Genomic DNA, 26,950 nt, shown 5'->3' on the forward strand with positions numbered 1-26,950 from the left:
TGAATATTGAATACCGTTTCATTAGAGGCACTAATGAGGCAAAACAGATGCTGCGATTATGTCATGTCAGAAACAAACATGTCTGTCACCATGGAAGTTATACCACAGTTGCCTTGATCCAGTTTGTCAACTTATGCAAGACAATGCTCGTTAACTAAGAAGCTTTTAATTGATGTATCTTGCTTTCAACACGCCTTTTTCCATACGTCAATTTGAGGTTTAGTAAATACAATTTTTCCTTTTTCTTCACGTAAGCTTTTTCTTGCTTTCCTTACTTTGTATTTGCTAACAAGCTTGTAATAGCAATTATTTTAGGTGATAAGTCAATGTTATGTTTACAGCTTCTTTAGCTGCCACAGAGTAGCCAACAATCCATTATAGACGATTATCTTTCAAACTCTTGTGTAAGAATGTTTGTTAAAATAGTTTCCAAGCCCAAGCAAAGATTTCTTAAGTTATCACAAAGCTCCTCCAGAGCCACAGGAAGTTATTATACAACTGTTTTCACAGGCTGCGTTGTACTTGCCAGGACTAGTACACGGACTTTGACATGTAAAATTAGTCGAGTGTTCCTTTAGAGTACAAGGAGTAGTCGTATTTTCAGTTCGTTCTATTTGGTTACTTAAAGTACACATTGTTAAGTTCAATTTAACATGTTTTGAGGAACAGATTTTTCCCCCATCCTCTGTATGACTTGAAACTGCAATGTGGTGGCCTGTATAGCAACGTCGGCGATGAAAAGCAGCGGAGGCAGACAGCTCTAAGTGAATTTCCAGAAGGGCTTTCTCTCAAAATAACTTCCCAGTTAGGTCCTGCAGACCTTCGTCTCTGTGTGCGCTGAACCCCGGCCTGCCCCGATCTGACCACCACCTCATCCACACTTCCTCTGGTCATGTTACCGTTTGGTGCCCTCATTTGTCCAAAATCAACAGGGAGAACTTGCACAACTTTGTGCCATAATCACAAACCCGCCTTTGAAAAATAACAAGGAGTGAAACTTTGGCAAATTGTAAAAGAAAAACAACTGCCGGCCAACTTGGAGAACATCATCACTGTTTTGCACTTTTCATGCATGTGTGCATTCAAACTAATGCAATTTGTTTTGTATTGACACAATAAACCCTGGAACGAGAGCTCCACCCTATAAACTGAACGGAGAAATGACACAAACCAGATCTGAGGGCATGACTCCCCTCAGCTTCCAGGGAGGGGTGACCTGGGTCCACCCTGGGGATTTCCTACCCAGTCCAGACTCTTGGCCTCTCTTCATGACTTTTGGAGAGCATTAGAACGTATGAAAATGGCGAGGATAGAGGGTGGGTGGGTGGTGAAGGAGGTTAGAAAGATGAGGTGCAATGGAGGGATGAAAGGAGGATATTAGACGAGTGCTGTGTTTTTCTTGGCTGTCTATGTAGTCTGTCCCACCCCACTGCAGGGTATTACACACACACACACACAAGGAAAACACAACAGATATTTCCATGACAATGGAGTTCCAGCCAGTGGGAGTAACAAAGCAGGGTGACCACAGTGTATTTCTCACAGTGCAGGAGAGGGTGAAAGTCTCGATTAGCACCGGACCCGAGGAATCATCTGCTCCGCTGGTCAGGCCACAAAACCAAATTAAAGCTGCGAGCAGCGATGAACGGGCCCTCGCAATCTGCAGTGCGTCGGGGGTGCCGGCGGGACGGCGGGGGTGCCGGCGCGGAACGTCCGTGACCGTCTGATGGCACGTCCGCGAGTGAGATGGATTTAATCCCGCGTGGACCGCCTGATGCTGGAAATGATGCTTTGCAAATAGTCCGATGCTTCCTGTATCCTCTGCCTGGCACTACAGAATGTGTGCAAACATGCATCATGTGTGAAATGTAAACCACATTGTGTAAAAGTCATGTAAATCGGAGGTGTTTATCACAAAATTCAGATTTCCTTTAGCCAGCAGGTGGCGCTGTGAGTATTAGTGGAAATTAGCTTGTAGACATCCTCAGGCCATGAGTGTTATCAAGCATGTGAAGTTTGAGACTGTTTGGAACAAGTCCTGCTGAATTACATCAGCTTTTTAATGGGGAATCACGTAAAGTAGCCGCCCGCTACGGCTAAATGATTCCGTCAAACGTAAAGCTTTTGATAACTTTTAATCACAACGGTCTTGTCATGGTACTGACAAAATCTAAAGTGGATCTGATGAAGTCCCTAGGAGGAGTTCGTTAAAGTATAGCGACTAGAAATAGGCCAAAATCTATTGAAAAATGACACATAAATGAAACTGGACGACTTCCGGTAGGGTTTAGAGCATGGTCCCAAGAGACTTATATTTAAGTCTCCATAGGATACATGTGCCTATCAAGTTTCATACATGTAGCTCAAACGTAGCGCTGGGGCTGCTCTTTTTGAAATCTTGTAGGGGGCGCTATAGAGGCAATTTAAAACGGACAATTAAAAAAATCATATTGAATATTTCTTCCAATGACCTATGACACATGTACAAAGTTCCATGAGTTTTTGAGCATGCCAAGTCACTAAACCATCAGCTTCCTTTTTCATGGCGAACGATGCGTTGCCGCGGCAACAGTGTTAATCCAAAATGCACAATATTCATGATAATGCATCATCAATGTCTTAAGGCTATCCGTACCAAATTTGAGACTCATCAGGTCACCTGGCTAGGAGGAATAAAGAAAAGTATAAAATATGACATTTCCTTTAGCCAGTAGGCGGCGCTATGAGTTATTGAAATTTTTTCAATTGAAATATGTTCAAGCTTGAAGTAGCATCATGAATAAGAAGTTTTGTGCGAATTGGATAATGTACCTTGGAGTTATAACAACTTAAAAGAACTTATTTTTTCAAAAACAATGACGCAAAATGGCCGCCACGCCACATCAAGGTTCTTCGATGAAAACTCTCGATTTTGATAACTTTTAATCACAAAGGTCTTAAGAGCATCCTGACCAAAGGAGAAGTTGATTGCTTAAAATCTGTAGGAGTTCGTCAAAATGCGAAGGCTGAAATCTGCAAAAAGTGACAAAAAGCACAACTTCGCGGGTTTACTGTAGCGCCCCCTAGTGGTTGAATGCAAAACAAATCTCAGGGTATGTTACACATATGCTGCAAATTTTGTAATTTTAGGACAAACGGTTGAGAAGTTATGTGTATTGATATTAAGCCACGCCCCTAAGAAGTTTATTGGTCCATATCTTCTAAACGCTAAGAGATATCAAAACGCTTTTGATAATTCTTGATGATCGAGATCGAATAATTATCCACAGCAAATCTGGTAGCAATTGGACCCAGCATATAGGAGGAGCTTGCAAAAATGTGTTTTTCACTAAATTCAATATGGCGGAAAATCTAAGTAGGCGGAGCCTAGGGGTCTGAGAGGCTTTTTTGTAGATCTAGCGGATTGGGACATGTGTGTCGAATTTCAAGTAAATCGGAAATACTGGCCGAGGGGCGTCGCCGGTCCGACTTGTAGGGGGCGCTTGAGAGCCATTTTTTTACACAGAAGGATGCATCCTTCTTCAGATGAAAATTTTCACCAGACCTGACAAGTGTCCAACATTTGGTGAGTTTTCATGCATGGCAAGTATCCCAAAAATGCGTTCCTTTACGTAAAATAAATTTGATAAATAATAACCCCTACAGTTTCAATAGGGCCCGAGCAACCGACAACGTCGGGCCAGCGAAGAAGATATGGACCAATAAACTTCTTAGGGGCGTGGCTTAATATCAATGCACATAACTTCTCAAGCGTTTGTCCTAAAATTACAAAATTTGCAGCATATGTGCACATCGCATGCTGTAACATACCCTGAGATAACCCCTACAGTTTCAATAGGGCCTTCGCTGGCCCGACGTCGGTTGCTCGGGCCCTAATAAGCCGTGCGAGGACTTCAGAGGCAAGCTGGCGTCTAGGCAGCCATCAGGGGAGGTGGCTCAGTATGTGGGGGTCTGTGGTAAGCTGAGGAATGAATTGTACTAATTAACTCTTATTCAGTAGAAACCACTTGTTGCTGTAGGGTTTTAATGGGAAAGGTCAGGAAAGCTGTGCAATAGTTCAACGTATCCTCATACATTGCATGCATACAAGCTTTTTAAAATAAACTCCTGCCTTCACGGGAAACAACTAGCTTTAACTTAGATTTAGGCAACAAAAATACTAAAAATACCAAAAAAAATACCAAAAAATACCAATACCTTCATTAAAATGATACTCAATCTAAAAATCCATGTTTTAAAGTATCAAATTCTCACCCCCTGCAGACTTGACAGACTGTAAAACGTTTAGAATAGTATAAAATGAACAAAAAGAATCGAAACAATATATTATTACTCCTCTGCTGTCCATCCATATGATTTCTATGTCATGACCGGCTCATATGGCTGAAACAATCTGTAAACGCAACATTGACATAGTATCAACATAAAAAGAATTTGCTGATGAGAGCTGTGAGAGTGAACCAAATCCATTCATAAGGAAAAGTACACTCACACACACACACACACACACACACACACACACACACACTGTACAGTGGGCAACAGGCTGTTCACACAGAAGCACACGTGTTTCCCTCTCCCAGCTGTCTGTGTGTGTCCTTCTGTCTGAAAGCCTTTTCTTTCTCCAGGCCCGACTGCAGCGACAGGGCTTGACTCTCACCATGGCCCCATACCAACACATTACACTGCTCTCCTGACCCCAACATATGGCCCCGGAGACCCAACTTCAACCTTCTCTGACAGCTGCATGTGAACACAGACATGTGGTCGAAATAAATGTCAGAGGATACTTTTACAGTATATAGTTTAACTCAATTAAAAATAATGGAGTAACCAGTGTTTTGGGATTGGTGCATTTTATTTCCAAACTTGGATTCAGTTTGTTGCTATCATCCCAATAAACTCAAACCAAGTAAAAGTAACCATTAAAACATCGACATCTGTTGTTTTACTGGTTACTGTTGCATGCAAACATTTTGATCCTCTGACTTATTGCCATTTGCTCAAACTCAGACTGAAAGGGATACACATTAAGTACTTTTTTATGGACACATAGAAAGTATATTTGCCCATAATGTCAACAATAGGATGCAAGGCCTACATACAACTTTATTGTATCTGTATGACAGTTAGGCTATGATTGTGTACCTCAGGAGAGAGTGATTTGATCACAGACACACATTTTTATGTTTTAAAAAACTTTTAAAATTGTAGTAGTGGTAGACAAGTAGACAGGAATAGTCTCTAAACTGTTTTAATTGGCAAAATGAGAAAGAAAGCAGAACTTGCGGATAGCCACATCATTTGGAGAGAATTTGATGGCGTGGAGGATTCAATTTGACAGCGGCGATGCACCAATCAGGCGGAGAGGATTTATTTTCAGGTCGTGACTTCTGCACTGACGTGAGAGATGTGAGGGGAAGGTGGGAACAGCATGCATCTAAACACATCCAGCTTTAGAGGTTTGTCCTTTTTGAATGCCACTTATTGCATGTCGAGAGCTGATGGAGTCTGTAGATAACGCGGCAGAGCAAAGTCCAAAGCAGACAGGCATTTCTCTTCCAACGAGGCTGACTCTGTAAGAGCTGAAGCCAATGTCAACATAACCCGGCTCAGACTTATATTGAAGGTTAACAAGCAAACTGATGCTCTGAAGCTCACGGAGAATGGAGATAATGCTGATTTAATTGCCTGATGCTTTGCTTGTAAAATTAACTTGGGATATCTGGAACATTTCCTGTACGGTGAAGTGTGCCACAGATGTGATGAAACATCTGTCAGAGTTGATTTCTTTTTTGGATACTTTATTCCAAATGGCTTGCCAAAAAAGATATCATCTTTATTCTCAAACACAAATAGACAATTATACATTCTTTCACTGACATATTGAGAAGTACAACAAACTTTGAAAGCAGTTTAATGAAAGCCAAAACAATCAGAGGATACTTTGTCTAGTCCATGATGTTCTTACAAATGATTCCTCCTCCCTGCCTTGTGTGTTTTCATTCCTCTTGGTCTTTAGGGAGTTAGGAGGACAGCATCTGCCAATCAGCGGGCCATTGGTTCTAACCAGGCCAAACACATTAAAGACGTGTCCTGTGTCAATAAACACTTTTCAGTCCAAAAGAAGAATCTGAAGCACAAATTGGGGATCCAATGAGAGGCAATGCGGTTACAAAGAAATGTCCAACACCGGTATGCAAGCACATCTGTGGGAGTGGACAGTGGGAGGTGTCCATTCAGTATCAGGAGAAGGACATGATTCCTTCCTCAAGATGAACAACACCACAAACACTCCTTCAATGTCAGAACATGAAGTCCTTTCACAAGTTTGTTTTTTACTCCTTGTAAAAACCTTACTCCAGATCAGGCATTCACATCTGTTCATTACTCATCTCTTATTTCTGGTGAAGTTAAGAAAACAAAGTATCATTTCAGCTTTGACATACTCATAGTGTTGCCTCTAGATACAGATTGTCCTACATCTGTGCTGTTCATTAGGATTGTTAGAGACATTTTTTATTGGGTATCATATTGTCAATTTAATTGTTTTTGTCTACAGTACAGTATATAGTATTTTTGTTACTTTCATTTCCACATATATCAAACTTGAGACTTGACTGCTCAGAGACCATGACATAAGCAGACACATGTGGAGGAACAGCTGTGCCAATGCAGTTTATGAAACCTGCAAGATGAGCGGCTGGGAGAGGAGCACCGGGAAACTAGTGACACGGGAGAAGACAGGAGAGCAAAGAAATGTACAAAGCTGAGAAAAACACTGAAAGCAAAGGCCATTCACTGGAAAGAATGACGGACGGAGAGATCCTTGTTAAATGCTGATGAATGGCTGCAAGACCTGTTCTGAGTTCTATAAGGACATGTTTGCAACCTAACACCACCTGGTGGTCAAAAGCACTCATAGCATCTAGAGAGAAGGCAACAAAAGGTTGACAAAAAAGATGTTTCCCTGGGAAAGATTCAGCACTTTCTTTTACGGTAAATAATTAAAACATAGACAACCCTGTGTCTTTCTCTGGGAAATTGTATTTAATTCTGTCTCTTGTCTCTAATTTCCTCTCAAAGTTACATAAAACTAAAGAGCAAAAACATCTCTTTAAAAATTGCCAATAGATTTGGAAGATCGTGAGATGCAAACGGTTCCGAAGCTTAGTGGCAAAAACCGCAAATGAAAAGTCTCCCTCTAATTGAAATGAAGCTCTGTAAACATCCAGTGACACTGATTTACCGACATGGGAGACTTTAAGTTACTATATGGGCAGAGCAATTCTGAATTTTGCATTGTGAGGTAATAGCTAAAATGTCATATTTAGTTTTGAACCTCACTGTGCTGCAATAAAGACAGGCCAACACTGCAAGTAATGTGCTCCCTGCACTTCAGAAGACACCAGACTCAAGCTCCAGACCATAACGAATGACAGTAATCCAGGCATGAGGGCACAAAAACATGGATTCATTTCACACCACTTTTTAGCAATAAAACATGTTTGATCTTTGAAACTTTTCTTAATTGTACAAACATGCAAATTAAGAAATGTTTAAAGAACTAGAAGAGCGTTGAACAGTCGAACAACAAAGTCACCGACTGAAAACAATGAACGAAGGTTTTGTTGCAAGAACGTTTTTATTTCCATTAGTGCCGAGATCAAGCTCAGAGGCATTCTGCAGCAAAAGACATTTCTCTTGTTCCAGAATCTAAACATTGCTTTGTGTTATCATTACTTTTAAAGGCACCTGCAGTTTACAGATTACAGTTTAATCTCTGACAAAGCACATAACTTGAGTATGACTTTGATGTATGGGGAGTGACAGAAATAATAAATAAGGAAACATGAGGGGTGGTGATGAAACTCTGCCATGAACACAGCCTTCGGTAAGCAGACAGGAGAAGAGTGACGGGCACCTGCACAAACACTCACAAAAAGAGACACACAAACAGACACAGGCATACTTTACAGTTGATCAATCTAAGTAAATGTGGTTACATGTACAAAACATGATATATATTTCGAGATGTTAATCAAGCCCAAAAGTCTTACTCAAAAAACAAATATTTACACATAAAACTGGTAAGATGTGGATGTGATATCCTGAAGGAGAAAGCAATAGCTTTATTGCTATCTGTAAGAGGTGTCACTGGAAATACACAGTCTCCTGAAACACATCATTTCCTGAGCTCTGTGCTGTGTGTTAAAATCGTTACCCACATTTCCTGCTCTCAAAACGCTACAAAAATACAAGTTCAATAGACGATGAATACTGCAAAGAAACTATTGTATATTCAGCATACGACTAACAGAGAATAAGGTGTCATGGGGTATACAGTTTGAGAAAAGAAATGTACAGCAAATAGTCAAACACCTTTTAGAATACAAAATAGTTGAGTCTTTCTTTTCTTTAGTGGGTCAAAAAAACACATCTGATTTTCTCATTGTACACTCTCTACGTCACCTTCAGTACTTCATTCAACATTCATCCACTAGATAACGCTCATGGGTCAGAGTGACGATAAAGACGTCCAGAGAGGAACAAAAGGAGACTGATTTACAGGAAGTTTCAACATACGAAACAAGTCTAAGAAGTAAAAAAATCTCACAATTTCTATATATGACAGTTTGTATATTTAACTTACATATGGAATGCTTCAAATCTAAAATAGCTGTGAAGATTTAGAAAGACACTCTGTAAATATCTGAATTTTCTTCATCAATGTAACCTAAACATTGTATTCATTATCCCCATCCCAGCACCAACCAGCTTTTATGAATTCTTAATTGCAGACTTGGAAACTGGAAACATCCCAATTTGAGATGACCCCACCATGTGTTTCAGTGTCAGCCAATACGATGTGTTCAAGACCAACACTACCAAAATGACCTCCTGCCTGTGGTCTACAAACTGTGTACTGTGTAGTTATACGGTCAGTGCTGTGCCAGTCCAGTGAATATTTACAAGCACTCTGGAAGCATGCAGAAATAATAACATACAACAGATGATGACATAACTCTGAGCTAAATTCAATCAAACCTGAGCAAGTTGTCGCAACAAGTTTTTCATTTTAAAACAGTTTTTAGTATTAAGTTCTCCTGTTTCTACACAAAAGCAAAACTACTGAGATGTTATTGGGTGACGACATTAAAGTAATAGTAATAGGTTATTTGCTCTTTCACGGTGAGTTAGATGAGAAGAAAGATACCACTGTCATATCAGTCTGTTACATATGAAGCCACAGCCAAGAGACAGTTGGCTTAGGATAGCAGAAACACAGACAGACAGCCAGCTTGTTTCAGCTGGCCAGCTTCAGGAAGTCACCGCATCCAGCCAAGAAATACTCTGGTACATAACCCCACACAAAACCACAACTTCTTGTTTTTGTGCGGATTATGCAAAATAGACATAACATGTTGTTGAGAGAGCTTTAGCAACACGTTCTCACTCCCAGCTCAGCTCTTGGTACCCTTTTAGCGCATACACTGTCCTTTCAATACAAACTTCCGTTTTCATAGGAAACAACTTTGTTAGGTTTAGGCAACAAAAGTACAATGGAAGCGGCTTAGTGATCACAAGTACAGTGATCAAACCCTTATATATATATAGCTTGGAAAAGAATCATTCTGATAAAAATGCTGTTTAAATAATTCATTCTTAGCCAGCTAACAGTTAATTTTGGGTATTTTCATAAATGACATTTTGAAAAAAATGTATTCTACAGTATTCAATTAAAAACAACAACTTTACTGCCATAATACTTTGCCTTGTGGTAACACGTTAAAGTAAACACCAGTCTCCTGGGTGAAAGCCCTGTGTTTGTTTGACCCATCCATTTTTTTCCCCCAAACAGAGTTTGTAGCTCTATATATTGCGTAACGTAACTTCCTCAGTTCCTCCCGCCATATCTATGGCCGCGTTAAGAGTCATACTTTGATGCATAGGGCGACTGACCAAGCCGCAGTATCTGACGAGTTGGGAGTGAGAACGGGCTTTCGAGGCTCTTGAAAGTGGATATTCTTTACCTTTGGATGGAACCAGCCTCGATGTTTCCCCCTTAGATTCGGCTAAGTTAATGTCTCCTTGCTGTAGCTTTGAGTGTAACAGACAAATATTGGAGTGGAATCATTCTGTTAATCTGCAGTAACTCTCTGAAAAGAAAGTGAATTCATTTATTTTCCAAAATGTTGTACTATTCCTTTAAACTGAATTTAGCCCTGAGACACATAATCCAACGGTACCTTAAAAATATTGAGAAAATAAACGAGAAAATACAAAGAGGCATGTTTTTCAACTTCTCGATAATACAGCATATATTTACCTCATCATCTATGTACAAGGCTTATCAACTTTCCCGATGAATCAAAAACTAAATTCAAAACATCACAAAGACTTTATATCACCTATCCAATGAAATGAATAATATTGGCCTATGATATCAAATGGAATACAATGACAGAGCACCCCCACGATACAGTTTGCAAACACATGGCATGTTTATGTCTTTGTTTGTGCCCTTTGACAAGAGAAATGATAAAACTAAAATAAATAGACATGGCCTGACCCACCTTAGATAAGCAAGTGCCTCTTTCTTTGCCAATAAGTATTCAGTGTTTCATTGCCTGAGAATTTGTCCACAGCTATGTTGAGATAAGTTCATAATAAATGGTGTCAAAACATAATTTTCATTTGAACTGGTGTGGCAAGAGGTCTTTCATACTGAGAGGAATGATTTGAGGAGACTTCCAAACACTTGAGGATCACCTCCCTCTGTGTCTTATCTCAAAGTGTCTCAGACCCAGTACTGGTTCTTTTTCAAGGCCGGGTTCGTTGTCCGACAGTGCTGCAACAACTCCGGGTCTGCGTCTTTGGAGTCCATGTTGGACATGGGGATGTTATTAGCTGGGTCAGTTTTGCGAAAGGTTTCTGCGCTGGCCACCTCTCCGTTTTTAGGCTTGGATGCTGCGGTCTGGACGTCGTGCTTGCCTGTCTTGTTTTTACGGATCAGGTAGTAGGCCAAGATGGCTGCCAGCAACAAGAGGAGAAGGATTACTAGGATTGGAATGAGAATAGACCAGAAGTTGCTGCGCCTGGAAACATATGGTTTCCCGTTGGAGCTAGAGCCAGAAGATGTTGTTGTGGGTACATCCCCGTGGGGCCAGTCCATGTTGCCCCTCCAGCGGGGGCTAGCGGAAGTGGAACGAGGGGACCCAGCACCAGGGAGGTCATTACTGTCCTTCGGTGAGGCTTCTGAGGGAATCCTCAACAGAGTGGCAGGGTAGACCCCAGAAGCATTGTAGGGGCCGGTCTGGAAGGAAAGCACACATTCTGCTGGAGGAACCCCATGGGCTTTGAGCAGGAAGCGGGCCTCGTCCTGACTGACACTGCCTCGTGATCCAGAAGCGCTATTCAGGATTTCCATAGCTACTCGCCCCTCGTCCAGCTCCTTCTGGCTGAATGTGTCCACTGGTTGACCTGCATCAGGACCTCCAGACCTCACAAAGCGAGCCCCGCGGGGCTGTTGGATGACAGTGAATGTCGGGGAGGTTCTGGTCTTGTTTGCCAGGGGAGTTGCATCCAGAAGCTTCCTGTCCAATTGGACAAGAGCACCTTGGGGCAAGAGGGGATCCTGAGCGATGTTGGCCAGAGGCTGGACTGTGATGTTGAGGACAGATGAGACATTAGCAGCCCTGCTACGGGCTACAAATGCAACACTGTCTCGAGGTGAAGTGGACTTAACGAAGCGGACACTGACTCTGCCTTCTTTGATCTGTGTCTGGGTGAAGGCGGATGTAGGCTGCCGATCTACCATGACAGCTGCATACTTAGATACACTTGTGATCTTGTAAAGGATGTCCTCCTCAACAGGGCCCCCGGTAGTGGCTCTCAACATCTCCTCAGTCACCAGGGTCTCATCATCGCCTTGCTTCACCTTGATCTCAGGAGCTTTGTCAAGAAACAAGGTGCGAGCAAGGACGCCGATGTGGAGCGTGTGTGGCTCTGTTTGGTGTTCTCCATCTGACACAATGAATTCCATAAAGCCACCGGCAAGGCTGCCATCGCTGAAGAAGCCCACCTGCCCACGATTGACCATCTCCTGTGTGAACCCAGAGATGGGGTCCATTGTGAGGGAGTCAACCAGTCGGCCATTGCTGGGGGCTTTGGTCACTTTGAAGTGCACCTCATCTGGCGGACTGTCCTCGTCTTGAGTGTTAAGATGCTTCTGAGACAAAAGGGTCATGGAGCCTTGAAGAACCTCCAAGAGCATGTCTATAGTGACTAGTTCAGGGGAGTCAGAGCCGCGCCGTTTGATTGAGATGTTAAATATCTCCTCCAGGACCACGGCGTCGGCAGGTGGGGCCAAACCCTGACCCTCAGACTTTAGACGGGCTCTGAAAGAGAAGCTGTCAGAAGGAGCCCCTGAGTCATCGTGGAGATACTCCAGCATTCCTCGTGTAACATCTTCTTGCGTGAAGGATGGGGCATTACGGGGCAGGTCCTGACCACCCAGGGTGATACGACCGTGGTCAGGGAAACGCTTGATCTCAAAAACCACATCCACATCGTCCCGCTCAACTTCAGGTAAGCTAGCCAGAAGGTTGGAGGCATCGATAATTGAATCATCAATGGCTTTCCTCTGGCCTTGCACAATTTCCAAACCTGAGCAGAAACAATACAAAAATAAATAATTCAGTTTTCAAATATACTTTCTCTTTAGTTTTGGCTGTCTCCTGTCGATATTTAATAATGCAGCACAGTACATTTATGTTGTTGGCACCATAGGAAACACAGACAGAGCAGGGCGTATTGTTTAGGCAGCAAAAGGAAGCAGAGGTAATAAGTCCCTGTATGACTGTCGACTATTTAGCCAACAAGAAATGATTGTACATATATTGTACCAAAAATAATCTTTACAGCCTTGTTGTGCTCTTGCAAACTACAACTTTCCAACTTGTAGATTTAGATTTTGAGACTGGCAATTGACACAGCCATGACCACAAGCTAGATCAGGTCACACTAAGAGAAAAGGCTTTTGTAGAAAAGGTAAACGTGTGAAATAGAAAGTTGGAAGATGCAGTTTGTTCATAGCCTAACGTTAGCTTTGTACTTCTGATGATTGCATTTACGCTGCCCAGAAAGTGGTGTTTTTTGTGAAAATGATCTTGCTGAACTAAATGTGTAGCATAAGTACAACAAACCATTGTTTGCACAGAGGTTATTTTCTACAATAATCCAAAATCCAATGGAAAAATCCTATTGGCTTTCTGTCGAGGGGACCAGGGCAATGCTAACGTCCAGGTTGGCCTCCAAAACAACAAAATCCCTGCACCACTCTATCAAGGGTACCACTTACAGCCTGGCAAATGTACGTATCCTCAAAAACAACTTTTTGGGGTCAAAATAAATAAAACTATAGAAATTGAAAGTGATACTTCACCCAAACTCTACTGTAGCAGGTTAACAAAGTATGAAAGATAATGTGTGCTCAGCCTATCAACGCTGTATGAATAAATAAATAATCAAACACAGATCTGACGTGTTTAAAACATGGCTACAGCTGGTGAAAACAGTATCTCACCATTGTAACTCTACTGCTATTATTTTAGGTGGAGCCCTCTAATGGGGCTTGGCTGAGCCACTCATCTCTGCCTCTCAACATCTGTGGAAATCTTTACACAATAACAACAATTGTGTTCAAGCCATGCTGTATTTCAAGTCATGTAACTGCTTTATTTGAGCCGTATTCAGTCTCCTCCTTGTGTGTTCAGTGATTTTTTTTCCCTTTCTGGTGTGTTTTATTTCTATTTAAGTATTTATTTTGTGCTGTCTTGGCCAGGTCCCCTTTGTTAAAGAGATTTATACCTCAAGGGATGTCCCAGTTAAATAAAGGTGAGAAACAGTTCATTTAGAAATGTATTTAGATTTCGATATTAGCTTGTACCTTTGTTCTTCCACAGCTGTGAGGAGATGTTTCTGTGAGCAGCATAGTAAGAGATGGTGATGGGCAGGATGTGACGGACATCAGGGGCCGGTTGGGATGACAGGGTTAGGTCTACGGAGTCCCTCACCACCCAAAAAGGCTCCTCGGGTATCTGGTGCTCATAGTAGACCACTCCTGACTCCAGCTGTGTGTCAGGGGAAACAAAATCAGAAGATGATGAGCCATTCAAAACTCTTAATTTTCTACTATATATAACTACAGGATTTTATCTTTCAATATCTGGTCAATATCAGCTTGATTGTTAATTACTTTTTATTTGTTTTGACTTGAGTGATTTGGAAGACAAAGACTTCTTAGTTCGCTTCAATACTTTCTTTCTATTTTTTCCTCTGAAATTTGTAAGAACCTCAGTAAGATGAGAACTCTAATGACTGCAGCAGTGGTTTGGCTGAGCTGTATACTGGGATCCGGGTTTGAGAACCGGAATGTGACGGCCTGTGTTTGCTCTCTGAGGTCACTCTGTGTCCTAAACTCAACTTTTCTCTCTCTCACACACACACACACACACACACACACACACACACACACACACACACACACACACACACACAAGACCATGCCAAGCAACCAAGCGTTCATGCTTGCGCACACAAACGCAGCGCTGAATAACTCAAATCATCGAATCATGTTGTCAGCTCGACTTAGTGTTCGATCTTCTGTCACAATGGAAACAGAGCAGTTTGCAGGGAAAGAATTTATTCTCATGTTCATCCAAGCACAGTCAGACGTCAGCGATGGAAATCAGACAGAAACGAGAGTGAGAACACACTGCTGCCATGGTAGACACACACTTACCCTATGAAGCAATGTGTAGTGCTACTACAAGGTCATGCTGTGTCATAATCCTAAACCAAATCCAGTAAATGCTAAAAATACCATCAATTCATCTTTTTTTTAAACATAATCTGGATATTTGGTTATGCAATCTGAGTAAACTGAAATAGAAGAGCCTCTTTGCTTCACAGACAATAAGTAAAACAAAATCCACTAAAAACACAAAAGTCTTTGTAAATAAGGGGGCAAAGCTATGATGAAGGATTATGAAAAAGAATTGGCGTAAACTATTAAAAACATAAAGCCTTTAATTATATTCCAGGACTCTGAGTGCCTGGAATATTCTTTTATTTATCTTGCATGTAATCTGAGTGTTTGTATTTACTTTAAGGTGACTTTGCTAAATGTGATGTAAGAAATAAAAAAAATGTTTCAATGAAGTGCCTGCGCCCCTTGTGTCTATTAAAACCGTCTCCAACCCTGTCCACTACCTTCAGCAGTTTAGACAGAGATTTATTTATTTCACATTAATAAAATAAAATGCAAGACTGCAGTCACACAATCTTAACATACATTAAAAATCATCAAGGGTAAAAACTCAAAACCTTTATCAGCATGAATGCAGCTGATGCTAATGCTGACCCTAAACATCACAATGCCACAAAGGCACCCTGCTGGTGAAGAAGAGGAACATGTTGATGCCTCATATAAATGTACAACATTGAGACATTCAGACAAGTGAGATCTTCAACACCAGTTTGTGCTGAAAGGAGGATTAGCGTCACTTTTATGCATAAAAGTGGAATTATGTCTTCTCATATGTCTGTTTGATGGTCTCTGCAGAGGACAACTGGAGGGCCTTGAACAGCTACGTCTGCTTAGTAAAAGAAACCTGCCATTAATAGGAATGCTAAATGTGAAAGAGGAGAGGATTTATTTAAAAAGAAGAAAATGAGTAATAGTTGCCTTTACAGTGCTCCCTCATGTAACTGACTATTTAAAAAAAAATCCATCAAAATATGCTTTTTCCTTTGCTCTTCCTGGAATTTCTTTATTCTTTCACATTGTTTTTCTTCCTTTAATCTGTTCAACTCTTTGACTTTTTACCGTATAACTAATAATTTATAATATAATCATTAAAAGCGAATGTAGAATGTTCCTTTTATGAAGGGTGGAGGGGGAAATTAGTTAAATGTCTCCTAAAGGAAATGTATCCTGGAAATACACACATTTGGCGTCGCACTCGCACAAAAGTAATTACCTGTGTTTGTGAGAAGCGGGTAATTTCCTCATACTGGTTCCTGTCATTGGCCAGGATCAGTCTTCCCAAACGAGGTGGGCGGATAAGAGAGTAGCTTATCTCATTGCCATCCTCATTGGTCACAGCCCCCAGATTGGCACTCGTGATAGACTGCCTTGTTCCTGTGAAAACACACACACACACACACACACACACCATCCTCTGAGTGCTGTGGAAAATGGCCTCTTGGAAGTGTTGTTCAGCTTGTAAATTTGAACAGGGTCTAGAATTGCCAAAAGCTTTAGCAGTTACAGTAATTCATGCACATTACTGTGCAGAAGAGCTTCCTGATGGAGAGAGTTTCATTCCAAAATGATATTCGTAGTTTCAAAAATGTGACAACTCATCTCCTTTATCATGCGTGAAAGTAAAGTTTGTTGAGAATAGAGGTGAGGTTATAGTCTGCGCTGACACTCAGGAAGTAGTTTCACTTGTCAAATGTTTCATCTGGGGAAGTTATCCTCTAAGAATACAGTATTTACTAACAACAAAACAACTTCTCTTTGGTGCATCGGAAGATTTTCCTAAAGACAAGGTATTGACCGACTGGAAGTGTGTGGAGGTGTCTTTATCTACCTCTGCCTGTACCAGGTGCCGTATCGTAAGTGCGCTTCCGAGATGGAAGCTATACAGATTTAAAGTGCAGCTCTGAAAAAACGCAAATATAAAGAGGCAAAGCGCCAATCGGGCAAAGCTGGTTCCGGGGTTGGCTTTGAAACGCTGGCCACATGTCGTTGAGGAGGGGCCAACTTTGAATGTTGTGTTTAGCTTGTAGTGGCTTATTTTAGCAAAGATATTGTGTAGCTGACATTAATCAGAGTGTTTGCTGGCTTTATGACTTTCCTCTACTCGTGCTACTTAAGCATTGTTTCAGATAAACATAATAAATGTCTTTAAAACAACTGACTAGAAAATCTTGAGAGAGCAAATTCGTTTATGTTTTTGTTATCTGCACTTAAAGCATTGGACAAACTGTACATCATTTTCTGCTTCTTTTTTTCTCTTTGACCATGTTTTCTATCTGACATAGACATAAAAAAGGAGCTGTAGCAGTGACTGGGTTGAACTATTGACCGCTAATCCGTCACAATCCTCCAATCACTGCCGTCTCCAGGGCTTGACATCTCAAAGGATTTTTTGACATTTTACCTGGAAATACCATGAGCTCCTCCTGCGTTACCATGGTGATGGTGAGAGGCCTGGCTGTGACGACGAATCGGTAGAGAGGAGACGTGTGCTCGCCGTCTGTCACCGTGAAGCTGAAACCACCAGACTCCTCACCTGGAAGTGCAGAGGAGATTGGATGTGACACAACATGCCTCTGGGGGGTTTCAGAACCGTAGTTGATCACTGGCAGTGACTTCTTCTTGTGTAGAACATGATTTAAACAATGATGTTGTAATATCAACAGTCCAATATAGAGGCCGACTTACAGTCAATATACTAATAAGAAAAAAAACAAAAACATTTCAGTGGCCTCACCCTCGTGAATGAAGATGACCTCCCCTTTGTTTATGTGAGCCTGTGTGAAATTTAGGATGCCCTCTTCGGGCGCCTCTTTCAACGCCACCATACCACTGGTTTGCACCTCAACCTGGTAAACCAGTTCCTCTGCAACAGTATCGGCGTCCTCAGTGTTCAGCATGCTGGAGGTGATATCAGCTTCCTCACCAGCAAGAACCTGTGGCACATATATGAGAGAGAGAGAGAGAGAGATGCGTTGTGCATAAAAGGCATTATGATGCTGTATATTAATGTTGGTCTGAAGCCATTGCAGAAGAAACAGAAACAGACAATAAGAAACCAACCAAAAGGAAGAAAACAAATGATTAAAATAAAAAGAAGATAAGTACAAAAGCCACCGTACAAACAGTCACCCCCAAAGAAACAATTTAAAAGGTTAATTATTTCTCCGTGGCAGTCGAGGGCGCTCCTGTTATCAGAAGATGGAGCACAGCAGCGCATGCTGAATGACTCTCCCTGGGTGGATGGGCTATAATGGACTTCTAATGGTCGGCTGGCTGAAAGGAGCATTAATTGAAAGAAATGGGCCAGATCCCCAGAAAGACATTCTTAAATAGCTGGAATCAGTTGGGAGACTGAGCCGAGGGTGCCCTACAGTAAGAGGCACATATCGATCCGGAAAGCCGTTCGACCTCTGATACCTCTCTCTTTCTCAAGACTCAGGGTGAAGAGCAAGAAGCCTTCCGGCAGGAGGAGGGGAGCAGAAGATTCAGTTGTGGATATGAAAGCTTCAGGTGTCAATCACTGAGAGCCAGTTATATTTAGAAGTTAATTTATGCCATGTATGCTACACACGAGCACACATCATCCATGTATAATTGACTTATTTGGTGAGTCCAGTTTCTCTCACTAATTTCCTAAACTGCAAGAGTTAAGCTGCTTAAAAAAAAACGTAAAAACGTGATGTTGAATTGTAGAAAATGTCGCTGCTATTTCTGCTGTTATCAAAGCTGTGCCACACCTGTGTGTGATGTCACATTGCCTACATATTCAGTTTTCCATGGGAATTTGAAAATACACCGCCAAACAGTAAAAGCAAGCCAGAATACATGATGGTACATTACCTACAGCGATCAAGCGCTTTAGGGAGAGCTTTCTTTGTAATTTCCTGTAATAGCAGCCTAAATACTTAATTTAGTATTTGAGTTTACACTGTAGGCTATGTGATCTAAACATAGATCTGGAAAGTGATGATTTAGTTGAAAACAATATAGTACCAAGATAGCAAGGAGGGGAATCAAAAATCGCATTCGCGGATTTGAATACACATTTGCAGATTCCAGTAGACATTAACCAATGTAAGTACGCATTCAAAGATTCTTTTTCACACTGATTATGCACACACAGATTGAGAAACAGTTCCACAGCACTCCACTACATTTGCATACAGTAATGCTTCGATTATGGGCCCCATAGATGTTGGCGCTAGTGGAGAAGTTAGTACATAGTTGTTGAGGTATTCCATTCTTGACCAAAGTGGTGGTTGGAAAGACGTCCCTCCTTTTTTCTCACTTTCAAAGTGAGCTACATTCTCTTTATTCTTTATGTTCCGGAGTTGTTGTGAAAGCAACACAATTGCCGTCTCTTTGGGTCCTCTGTGTCGTCCCTGGTATTTTAAACCCATCTAGACTGTTTCAGTACAACAATAGTGTATAATTTAGTTTCCCCTGCTGCTCCTCCGATTTAGTTTGACACTCCATCAAAGATCTATCACGATGACACAGCATCAACAGTTCAAAGCCATAATCCACCCTAACACACTTTGTGTTTTTTGTTGCTGGTAGTTTGTGCCTTTGTTCCTTTCAAATGAGAACTTTTATGACTGCTGATGAGTCTACAGACAAGAAGGGCTGTTTTACCACAGAGGTTCTGCTGCTGCGTGGTCTTGTACTAAATGGTCTTGCCTGCAGAGGTAATTTAAAGTAGCCTCAGAAAGTCTTGACTCGGAATTTCATGTAACATAATAACATAGACTATATGCGAACCACTTACACTCTGTGGCCATCCTGGTTGGATGTAGCAATACATCGGCTGCATGGCGTTTCAGCAAAAAATAGGATGAGGATAATCAAATGTGACTGTTGTGTACAAGCTTGTTCACACAGGATGAGCACTGATTCACAGGTTAAAGTATGTCGAGAGGTCTAAGTTAACCAGACTAAATCTGGTTGAAAGGTACTTTTTTAGAAGCCTAAATGACATGTATCAGTTGTTTCATCATGATTTAAACGACTGTAATTAAATGTGTATTTAGCCCCATTTTACACTGACGATAGTCATTTACTGTAAATGCTTTACTGGGCCACCTTGTGTGCCAGGGTGTGGAGAGCAGAGGCGCCGATGTTTTGGAGGGGATTGAGGCCTGCTGTTCGTTTTTCCAGACAGCTGGGACCCCAGCTACGCCCTCCTAGAGTGCATCACCTGTATCTAAAGAGTTTCGCTGGAATCTGTGAAAGATTGATACCAGATGTCAGCAGCTCACACCGTGATTCCACTGGAGCTGCTGCACACGAGATACCCGCAGAGACTTGTTACCTCTGGGAACAATAACCTTTCATGTGTCAGACACTTCCATGACAGAATGGGGGTAACCTGCGTCGATGAGCTCGGTATAGGTGACGTTTTATCTTCAGAGGAAGAGAATCACATCATCCTACTGCATCACTTAAAGCCACTGATAGTTTACAAAGTTATTTTGTAGAACTGACAACAGCAACACACCAGCCTACATTAACAAACAGGGTAGCATTTTGTCCACATTTTGTTGTTGAAGCCTGCTGAGAACCTGTGATATCAGGCCTTGGAGAATCCCTACTTCCTCTAGGCAGTTTACATGTCAGGGAGCAGAAACTGATAGTTTGTCTGGGAGCACACCCGGGAGACTGAACGCAAACAATTCAGCTCATTCTCATTTCCAGCGAGTCATATGTCGACACTTTGTCACGCCGCTCGATGTCTGAAACCAACACACAAGGCACCCTTCAGTGTCTGTGTGGGACGCGCCGGGCTTTCAAGCAACTACAATTTGAACCCATCCACCTCATTATTAGACGATCAGAGAAAGTGCTCTGGGAGTGTGATGACGTAATATAAAGAATGAAAAAAAATCGTTTTTGGAAAGAAGAGGATGTGTCAAAAAAATGCAGGACTTTCAGTTTTTGTGTCCCACAGTTATGTAAGTAATATTTGTGATGCATTTTCTGTACTTGTGTTACATTGTTTAGGTTTTACTTAGTTTGCATACTTATTTTAAGCCCAACCATGATGTTTTTCTTAAACCTAAGTGTCTTTTTTTGGCAAAACTTAAGCAAGTGTTTTTGCTTACTGTAACCACGCACTGGGCTACCCAGTGCAATAGAATGTGATGCCAAGGGGTCTGACAAAGCGTCAATAGGTGACGAGTTGCAATGAGAATGAGTTGAGCAATTGGAGCCAAATCTGGACTCATGGGATGGAAGTGGATCTGACAGGACACCCACTATTGCACCATAAACAAGACCGATGCTTTCCCTTCCCTCTGTTTTATCCTTCCTCCTTATTGAGAGAGATGAGAGAAGGTATGATAGATAGTTAGATATGCAGAGATGACTTCGCTGATAACTGTGTCACCCACCTGGCCAATTTCTCAGCATTAAGAAGCATTATTCTCCCACCACTATACTAACAGAGCAGAAGCTGTAGAAGACTGAGGGCGGGAACAATCTCCTTTCAACAGGCAACAGAAAATATGGTCTTCATTTCAAGAAACTTATAACACCACAGCTTCAAGACAAAAGCTTCTAGTCACCTCCACCGTGGTTACATTTGTTAAGAGTAAAAATATAATCACAAACTTAATCAGGTTCTCTGTCAGATTCCTGGAAGAGAGTAACTTAAAACAAGTCTGAAAAGCAGTTTGTCGCTGTCACCGCCAGTTGAAAGTTTCAAGCCTATTTCCTTTGACCACACTCAGCATCCCCGCTGGGAGTGGTTCGGTGTGGTCAGAGGTGTGCTCTGTAGCACCTGCAACCACTTCCAGCCGTGATGTCAAGTGAAGAGCACCTGTACATCACCGCAGGAGTCAAACCACTGGGGGTTTGCTCGAACAAGACGTTGAGGTGTTACAGTAAGTTTCTCTTTTTGTAATATTCAGGGAATTCTGCAATTTGTTCCGGGTGTAAGGAATCAAAAAGCAGCATTTTCCAGGTCAGCACTTATAAGCCCCAACAAGTTCTGGGTATGTACTTATAGCACAGCACATGAGGAACTCCAACTCCATTTGGTGAGAAGTACGAGTCAGAAATAGCAGCTCGGGAGAAGCTCGCAATCTAATTGCAATGAACAGAATCCAATACTATTCTCTTCTTCTATCTTAATATAAAGGAACGGTCTGTCTACCACAGGCACTCTCAACTGCAGTTAATGACTTCATCTTCTGAAGAATGCACAATAGCCTAAACAAGAGAGACATCCGTTTAGAATTTTCTGTTTAGAGCATGTGGCAAATGGCATCTATTTCTATCGTTGAATTGCTTTTGTGCAAATAATTTGTCAATAGTTAATTTACATTGAAGCTAAAGGCAAATAAATATACCAAACAGCGCATGGAGGTTGAAAACGCCAGCAAAGTTACAGTATAAGGCCTTTGACTGTTTTTGTAGCTTCTTGCTATTATAAATGACTTTCCATTTAATAATCAAAACATGATGAATACGTCTGAGCATCTGATGATGATGAGGCAGTGCTTTCTCATAGCTCTTTTTGACACAAATGATGACACTGGTTTGTGATGTACATGCTGAGGAGGATAATAATCACCATGTAGGCAACACTGCCGACATTAGCTATAGTGCTGAAATGCACCTTTCACTGGAAGAAATATGAAAACTTGGTTGAAGGACAGTCAGGTCTGTAGTCATTGAGTTAAGAGACACTGAGACTGAGACTGTGCTCCCTAGTGGGCATTTAGTAATGTTCTTCTGTTGTTTGTTTCATGGTGGGTGTGAATTTTTGTTTTGTTTCTTCGCTTTCTGACGTTCCGTGTTTTATTGTATCAGCTTTTAAGGAAGCCTAACGTTTTGATACAACTGATCTTCTATCTCTGTAACCTGCGCAGCACTCCACCCAGGGGATACAGATGACAATGAGCTTTTAGCCATATCTGGTTCAATACATGTTTTGCACATTGTTCTTAACCAATAAACAAACAAATAAACAAAATAGTTCCCAAACAGAAAAACCAAAGACAGGCTTCTTAAATAATACAAATGTTTCAATATTTTACAGTACCCTAGTTTCAAGCATCTGTCTACAAATTCTGATTATAATAATTTTTTTAAAGTGCAAAACCCAATCCCCGGCACTAGATGGCCCCATCAGCCTACTCTACACTCCAGTGAGGCACCCAGCAATCTAGGCCAGCTAATCTGAAAATGGCCTTGCAAATTGATGGTTTATATAACAATCAATGCATTTAGCACCAGGGAGGATGGGCTGCAAATTCAATTTCATTGGACACAATGGCTGATATTTCATTTTGGAGGCAGTAATGAAGGAGCTGCCATAGGCGAATGACTTAGTTGGCTGATGACTCAACAGGATACCACCATGTTTTAAATGTTGGAGACTCTGAAGTTGCGCCAGATGTGTGAAGCTGGGTCCCACACTGCCTGGGCATCCGAAATATTGGCTGATTTTGGAAGTACAGGGGACACCAGAGTGTTAACTTTATACTCGAGAGTGGGGAAGTAAAGGCAACAACAAGACAGACGATAGTTTATCAATGGAGCTACAAATACAGTATATACATTATATATATATAAAGACAGACAGACAGACAGACAGACAGACAGACAGATCGACTGAGCCAGCTATTTTGCACAACTAGTGCAACTTTTTTGAGATACAGTAAAGTCAAGTAGAACCAGACATACAGACAGAGACGGGTGTAAACCCTAATCGAGACCAGCTGCATCCTACAGACTGGGCCAACTGGGATCAACGGTGAGCTTCAACAGAGCCCGATCACGGCCATGTTCGTCATCATGTCTGATCATCTGCTGCAGAGGTCACTACAGACACACACACACACACTTCCTGCTTTAAATCAAGCCAAGTGCCACTTGCTGGGCCAGCCCCGGCTCTGTGCGGGGAGACGTCCACATATCATTATGTTACATTCTGCAGCCGCAGCCGAGGAGGCGCAGGGATTGGATGCCGCCCTCGCTCTGCCAGAAAGCTGTGGTCTCGTCGACCATCTTGGTTTTCCAAAAATATGGGTTGCCAGGGAGACGCGGAGCCGCAGGCAGAGCAGGGAGGGCTGAATGACACAGTCGGTTTCCAGTTCTGTGAGCTGATTACTGCTGGCTCTTTCCAACTGCCTGCCTACTCTTACAGCACAATCTACTTAGTTGATCCTTCAAAACTTTTTCATCTCTCACGACTGAGTCAGTAAGAAAGCGTGTCCCGAACACACTCTCAAACTACTGTATGTGAGAATTACATAAAGGTGATTGAATGAACATCTGTCTATTTGCATCAAAGGTTAATAGTTGTGGGGAAATTATTTACAGATAGAGTGTTATTAGTTAGAGAGGAAATGTAAGTGAGATCCATCCACAATGAAGGAAATTATTTTAGATACATTTGAATTCTCTTTGGATCAACTTGATGTATTTTATGTATTATTGTCTCTGTAACTCCACTTTGTGGGATTGATAGATTGAGCATTTTGATAGAGCTTTCATTGTGGACTTGTTCTGAGACGTTTATCACCCTGCGTGTGTTGGATGGTTAACCGCTCCTGTCACCAGCCATCAACCCATTGATATAAAGTGTGGTTTCCACTTTTAAACTGACAGATCCCACAAGGGATGAAACGTTGTCTATTTCAGTAAATATGCAGTTTGGAGTCGATCTATTAATTCCAACATACTTCTAAATCAAAGGTGCACCATCTTTTTCTCGCAAGCCAATCAGAGGAGACTGGGCTTTTTTGGGAGGTGGGCTTAAAGAGACAGGCGCTAAAACGAAGCGTTTCGGACCGACGGTCAATACAGGTATATTCAGACAGACGGTATAAGAAAAATTATGTGTTTTTTGAATATTAAAGCATTTAAACATGCTCAATAAGAAACCGAAAACACAACGATGAACCTGAAAATGAAAATGAAATGTCCCTTTCAAAGCTGAGTTAACATAAACAGATGTGTTTTACAGGACTATGGTAATTAGGGATGGGCAATAATGCAAGTCAGATTGGGAAATCCCATTGTGATAAATAAAACTCCTCAGTTAGAGTGCTACACAGTTATATTGTGTGAAAAGACAACGATAAATCAGAAGATATTAACTAAAGCCAAAAACAAACTGAAATATGTTTCCAAATTAGACATATTTCATTTTAAAACATCATTATTTTTATGAAAGTTGAAAGTATGGAGTCTTGAATATTTGAGGTGCATGGATACTTTAGTTTGATAACAATACTAAGTTCCCTCCGTTCCAGTGCAAACTGGATACCAGCAGATTTGAGACTGCATTAAAATGCATACAGATGCTGTATAAGACAGCACTGAGTGCTTTCAGTGAATCACGGTCTTCTTGTACTTATGTGGCGTACATGATTCATTTGCAATATTGCTGTACTGCTGCAGCGTGCATCATCGTCTGTGAGGTCAGTAGCCTTCAGCGTCTAAGTAAAATTCCCTGCAATCATTGTACTTGCAGCATGAAGTGAATTTAACTCTCACTTCATACAGGATTCATGACAGCGGGCTGTAACCACAGTTCAAGCTATAGATGCGAGTAAGTTCATTCAGAGTTCAGAGTTCATTACGATTTTATATCAGTTTGACCCTTAAAGGGAAAGAGCTCCTTCAAACAAAAGGCTTTTTGATTGTTTGCATATCTTGGGATTTCTAAATTGGCAGAAAAACACTAAATTCAACAATTCTGTCAGAGAATCAATGTAAATAACGATGAAGCGCAAAGCGTTAAAAGCTTAAAGCACTATGAGGTAGTACTTTTTAAATAAATCAACCTCTTTTCAACAAGACAGATTCTCATTACCATGATGAAGCTATTTATCTGACATTTTCTCAAATTTTGTGTGGGTTGGGCATCGGACCAATCATGCAAAGTCTGGAACAGGTGGTAACACCTGCAGCCGGTCAATCACATGCACAAGTTGGACTAGTTCTTCTTTCTGGTATATTTCAGGAGAAAAATAAAAAAACATATTAAAAAGGCAAAATATAAGCAAATAAAAGCAAAAGGTAACGTGAAATGAACTTGAACTGACATAAACCTCGAAGGAAGCAAGATATTTTCCACAGTTTCTTCTTCTTAGCATAAAGTACTCCCTTGTTTTGAAAGGTCGCAGTAAAAAGTTTGGTCTTTGCTTCCCCTACACAAAGTGACGCTTGTGGCCAACTTCAATTCTCATCAGTTAAAATGTACTAAAGGAAAATAAAAAGTATCCAACAAACTGAAAGTTTACTTTTTATAACATTTTCCAACAGCAGCAATGTTTGCCGGAGTATGTTGGAGGACAGCTCAAAGTAACAGCAAATGCACTTTCAAAAAGCAAAACATTACCTCCAGTCCTGTGTTACGTGTCAGTTTTGGCGGCTCATCGTTGACTGGTGTGACAGTCACCGAGATGGTGACGGGAAGGCTCCGGCGCTCAATCTCATAAGCCGAGGCAGAGAGTGTAAAACTGTCCTCCTTACTCTCGGTGCTGTCATGCATGTAGTAGATGTGTCCAAGTTTCAGCTGGGGAAGATCAAAAAAAAGATCCAGTTGTCATGAATGGTCGGAAATAGGCAGAGGCTGGGTGGGCCTAAACGTTGGTATAACATTTTACAGTTTCTCTGAAGTAACACTGCTTTAGAGAAACCACAAACCCATCATATCCTGGTTTACCTGAAGAAATCCAAATTCATGACATTGTTGCCATCTGAAATTCTTAAATTCTCAATTTGATTCAAATATTTTGGAGCATAATATCTTCTCAGATAGCTGTCCGTCCCCTGACACAGGGAACTCAAATAATTTTAATCATAATAGTAATTTTACTAATTATCTGGTGTGCTACTCAGCCTGTGAAAACATAATGTTTAATGTCTTTTGTGGCTCTGGGGGATCTTATTATTTCATGTGAGACGGTACGTAAATATGGTTTGTCATTTTCTTGCCGAGAGTTAGCCAAGAGACAATTGGCCTAGCTTAGCATAAAGATTAGTCTTTTCTTGCCCAGTTTTTCATAGGGATTAAACAAACAGGATATGATGTGTCTTTGAATGTCAGGGGTGCTGGTAGGTGGATTTCTTTTCGGACCAGCCCGCTCTCACCAAATGGTC

At 41.3% G+C, this 26,950-nt stretch overlaps 1 protein-coding gene across 1 annotated transcript in view; it reads right to left on the bottom strand.

Moving 5' to 3' along the window:
- Window positions 1-9,292: 9,292 nt before the first annotated feature.
- cspg4 (chondroitin sulfate proteoglycan 4) overlaps window positions 9,293-26,950 on the bottom strand; it is a 63,177-nt gene continuing 45,519 nt past the window's right edge. Inside the window, exons 6-11 of the mRNA XM_031863074.1 lie at window positions 26,187-26,363; window positions 17,568-17,766; window positions 17,235-17,366; window positions 16,047-16,207; window positions 13,952-14,135; window positions 9,293-12,669 (exon numbers count right to left, since the gene is read on the bottom strand). Coding sequence (XP_031718934.1) covers window positions 10,802-12,669; window positions 13,952-14,135; window positions 16,047-16,207; window positions 17,235-17,366; window positions 17,568-17,766; window positions 26,187-26,363 — 2,721 coding nt within the window. The 3' untranslated portion in view covers window positions 9,293-10,801. The remainder of the gene's footprint in view (window positions 12,670-13,951; window positions 14,136-16,046; window positions 16,208-17,234; window positions 17,367-17,567; window positions 17,767-26,186; window positions 26,364-26,950) is intronic.

The sequence above is a fragment of the Anarrhichthys ocellatus genome, unplaced genomic scaffold, assembly GCF_004355925.1.
Source record: "Anarrhichthys ocellatus isolate YVR2014 unplaced genomic scaffold, GSC_Weel_1.0 scaffold2, whole genome shotgun sequence".
Classification (NCBI taxonomy): Eukaryota; Metazoa; Chordata; class Actinopteri; order Perciformes; family Anarhichadidae; genus Anarrhichthys; species Anarrhichthys ocellatus.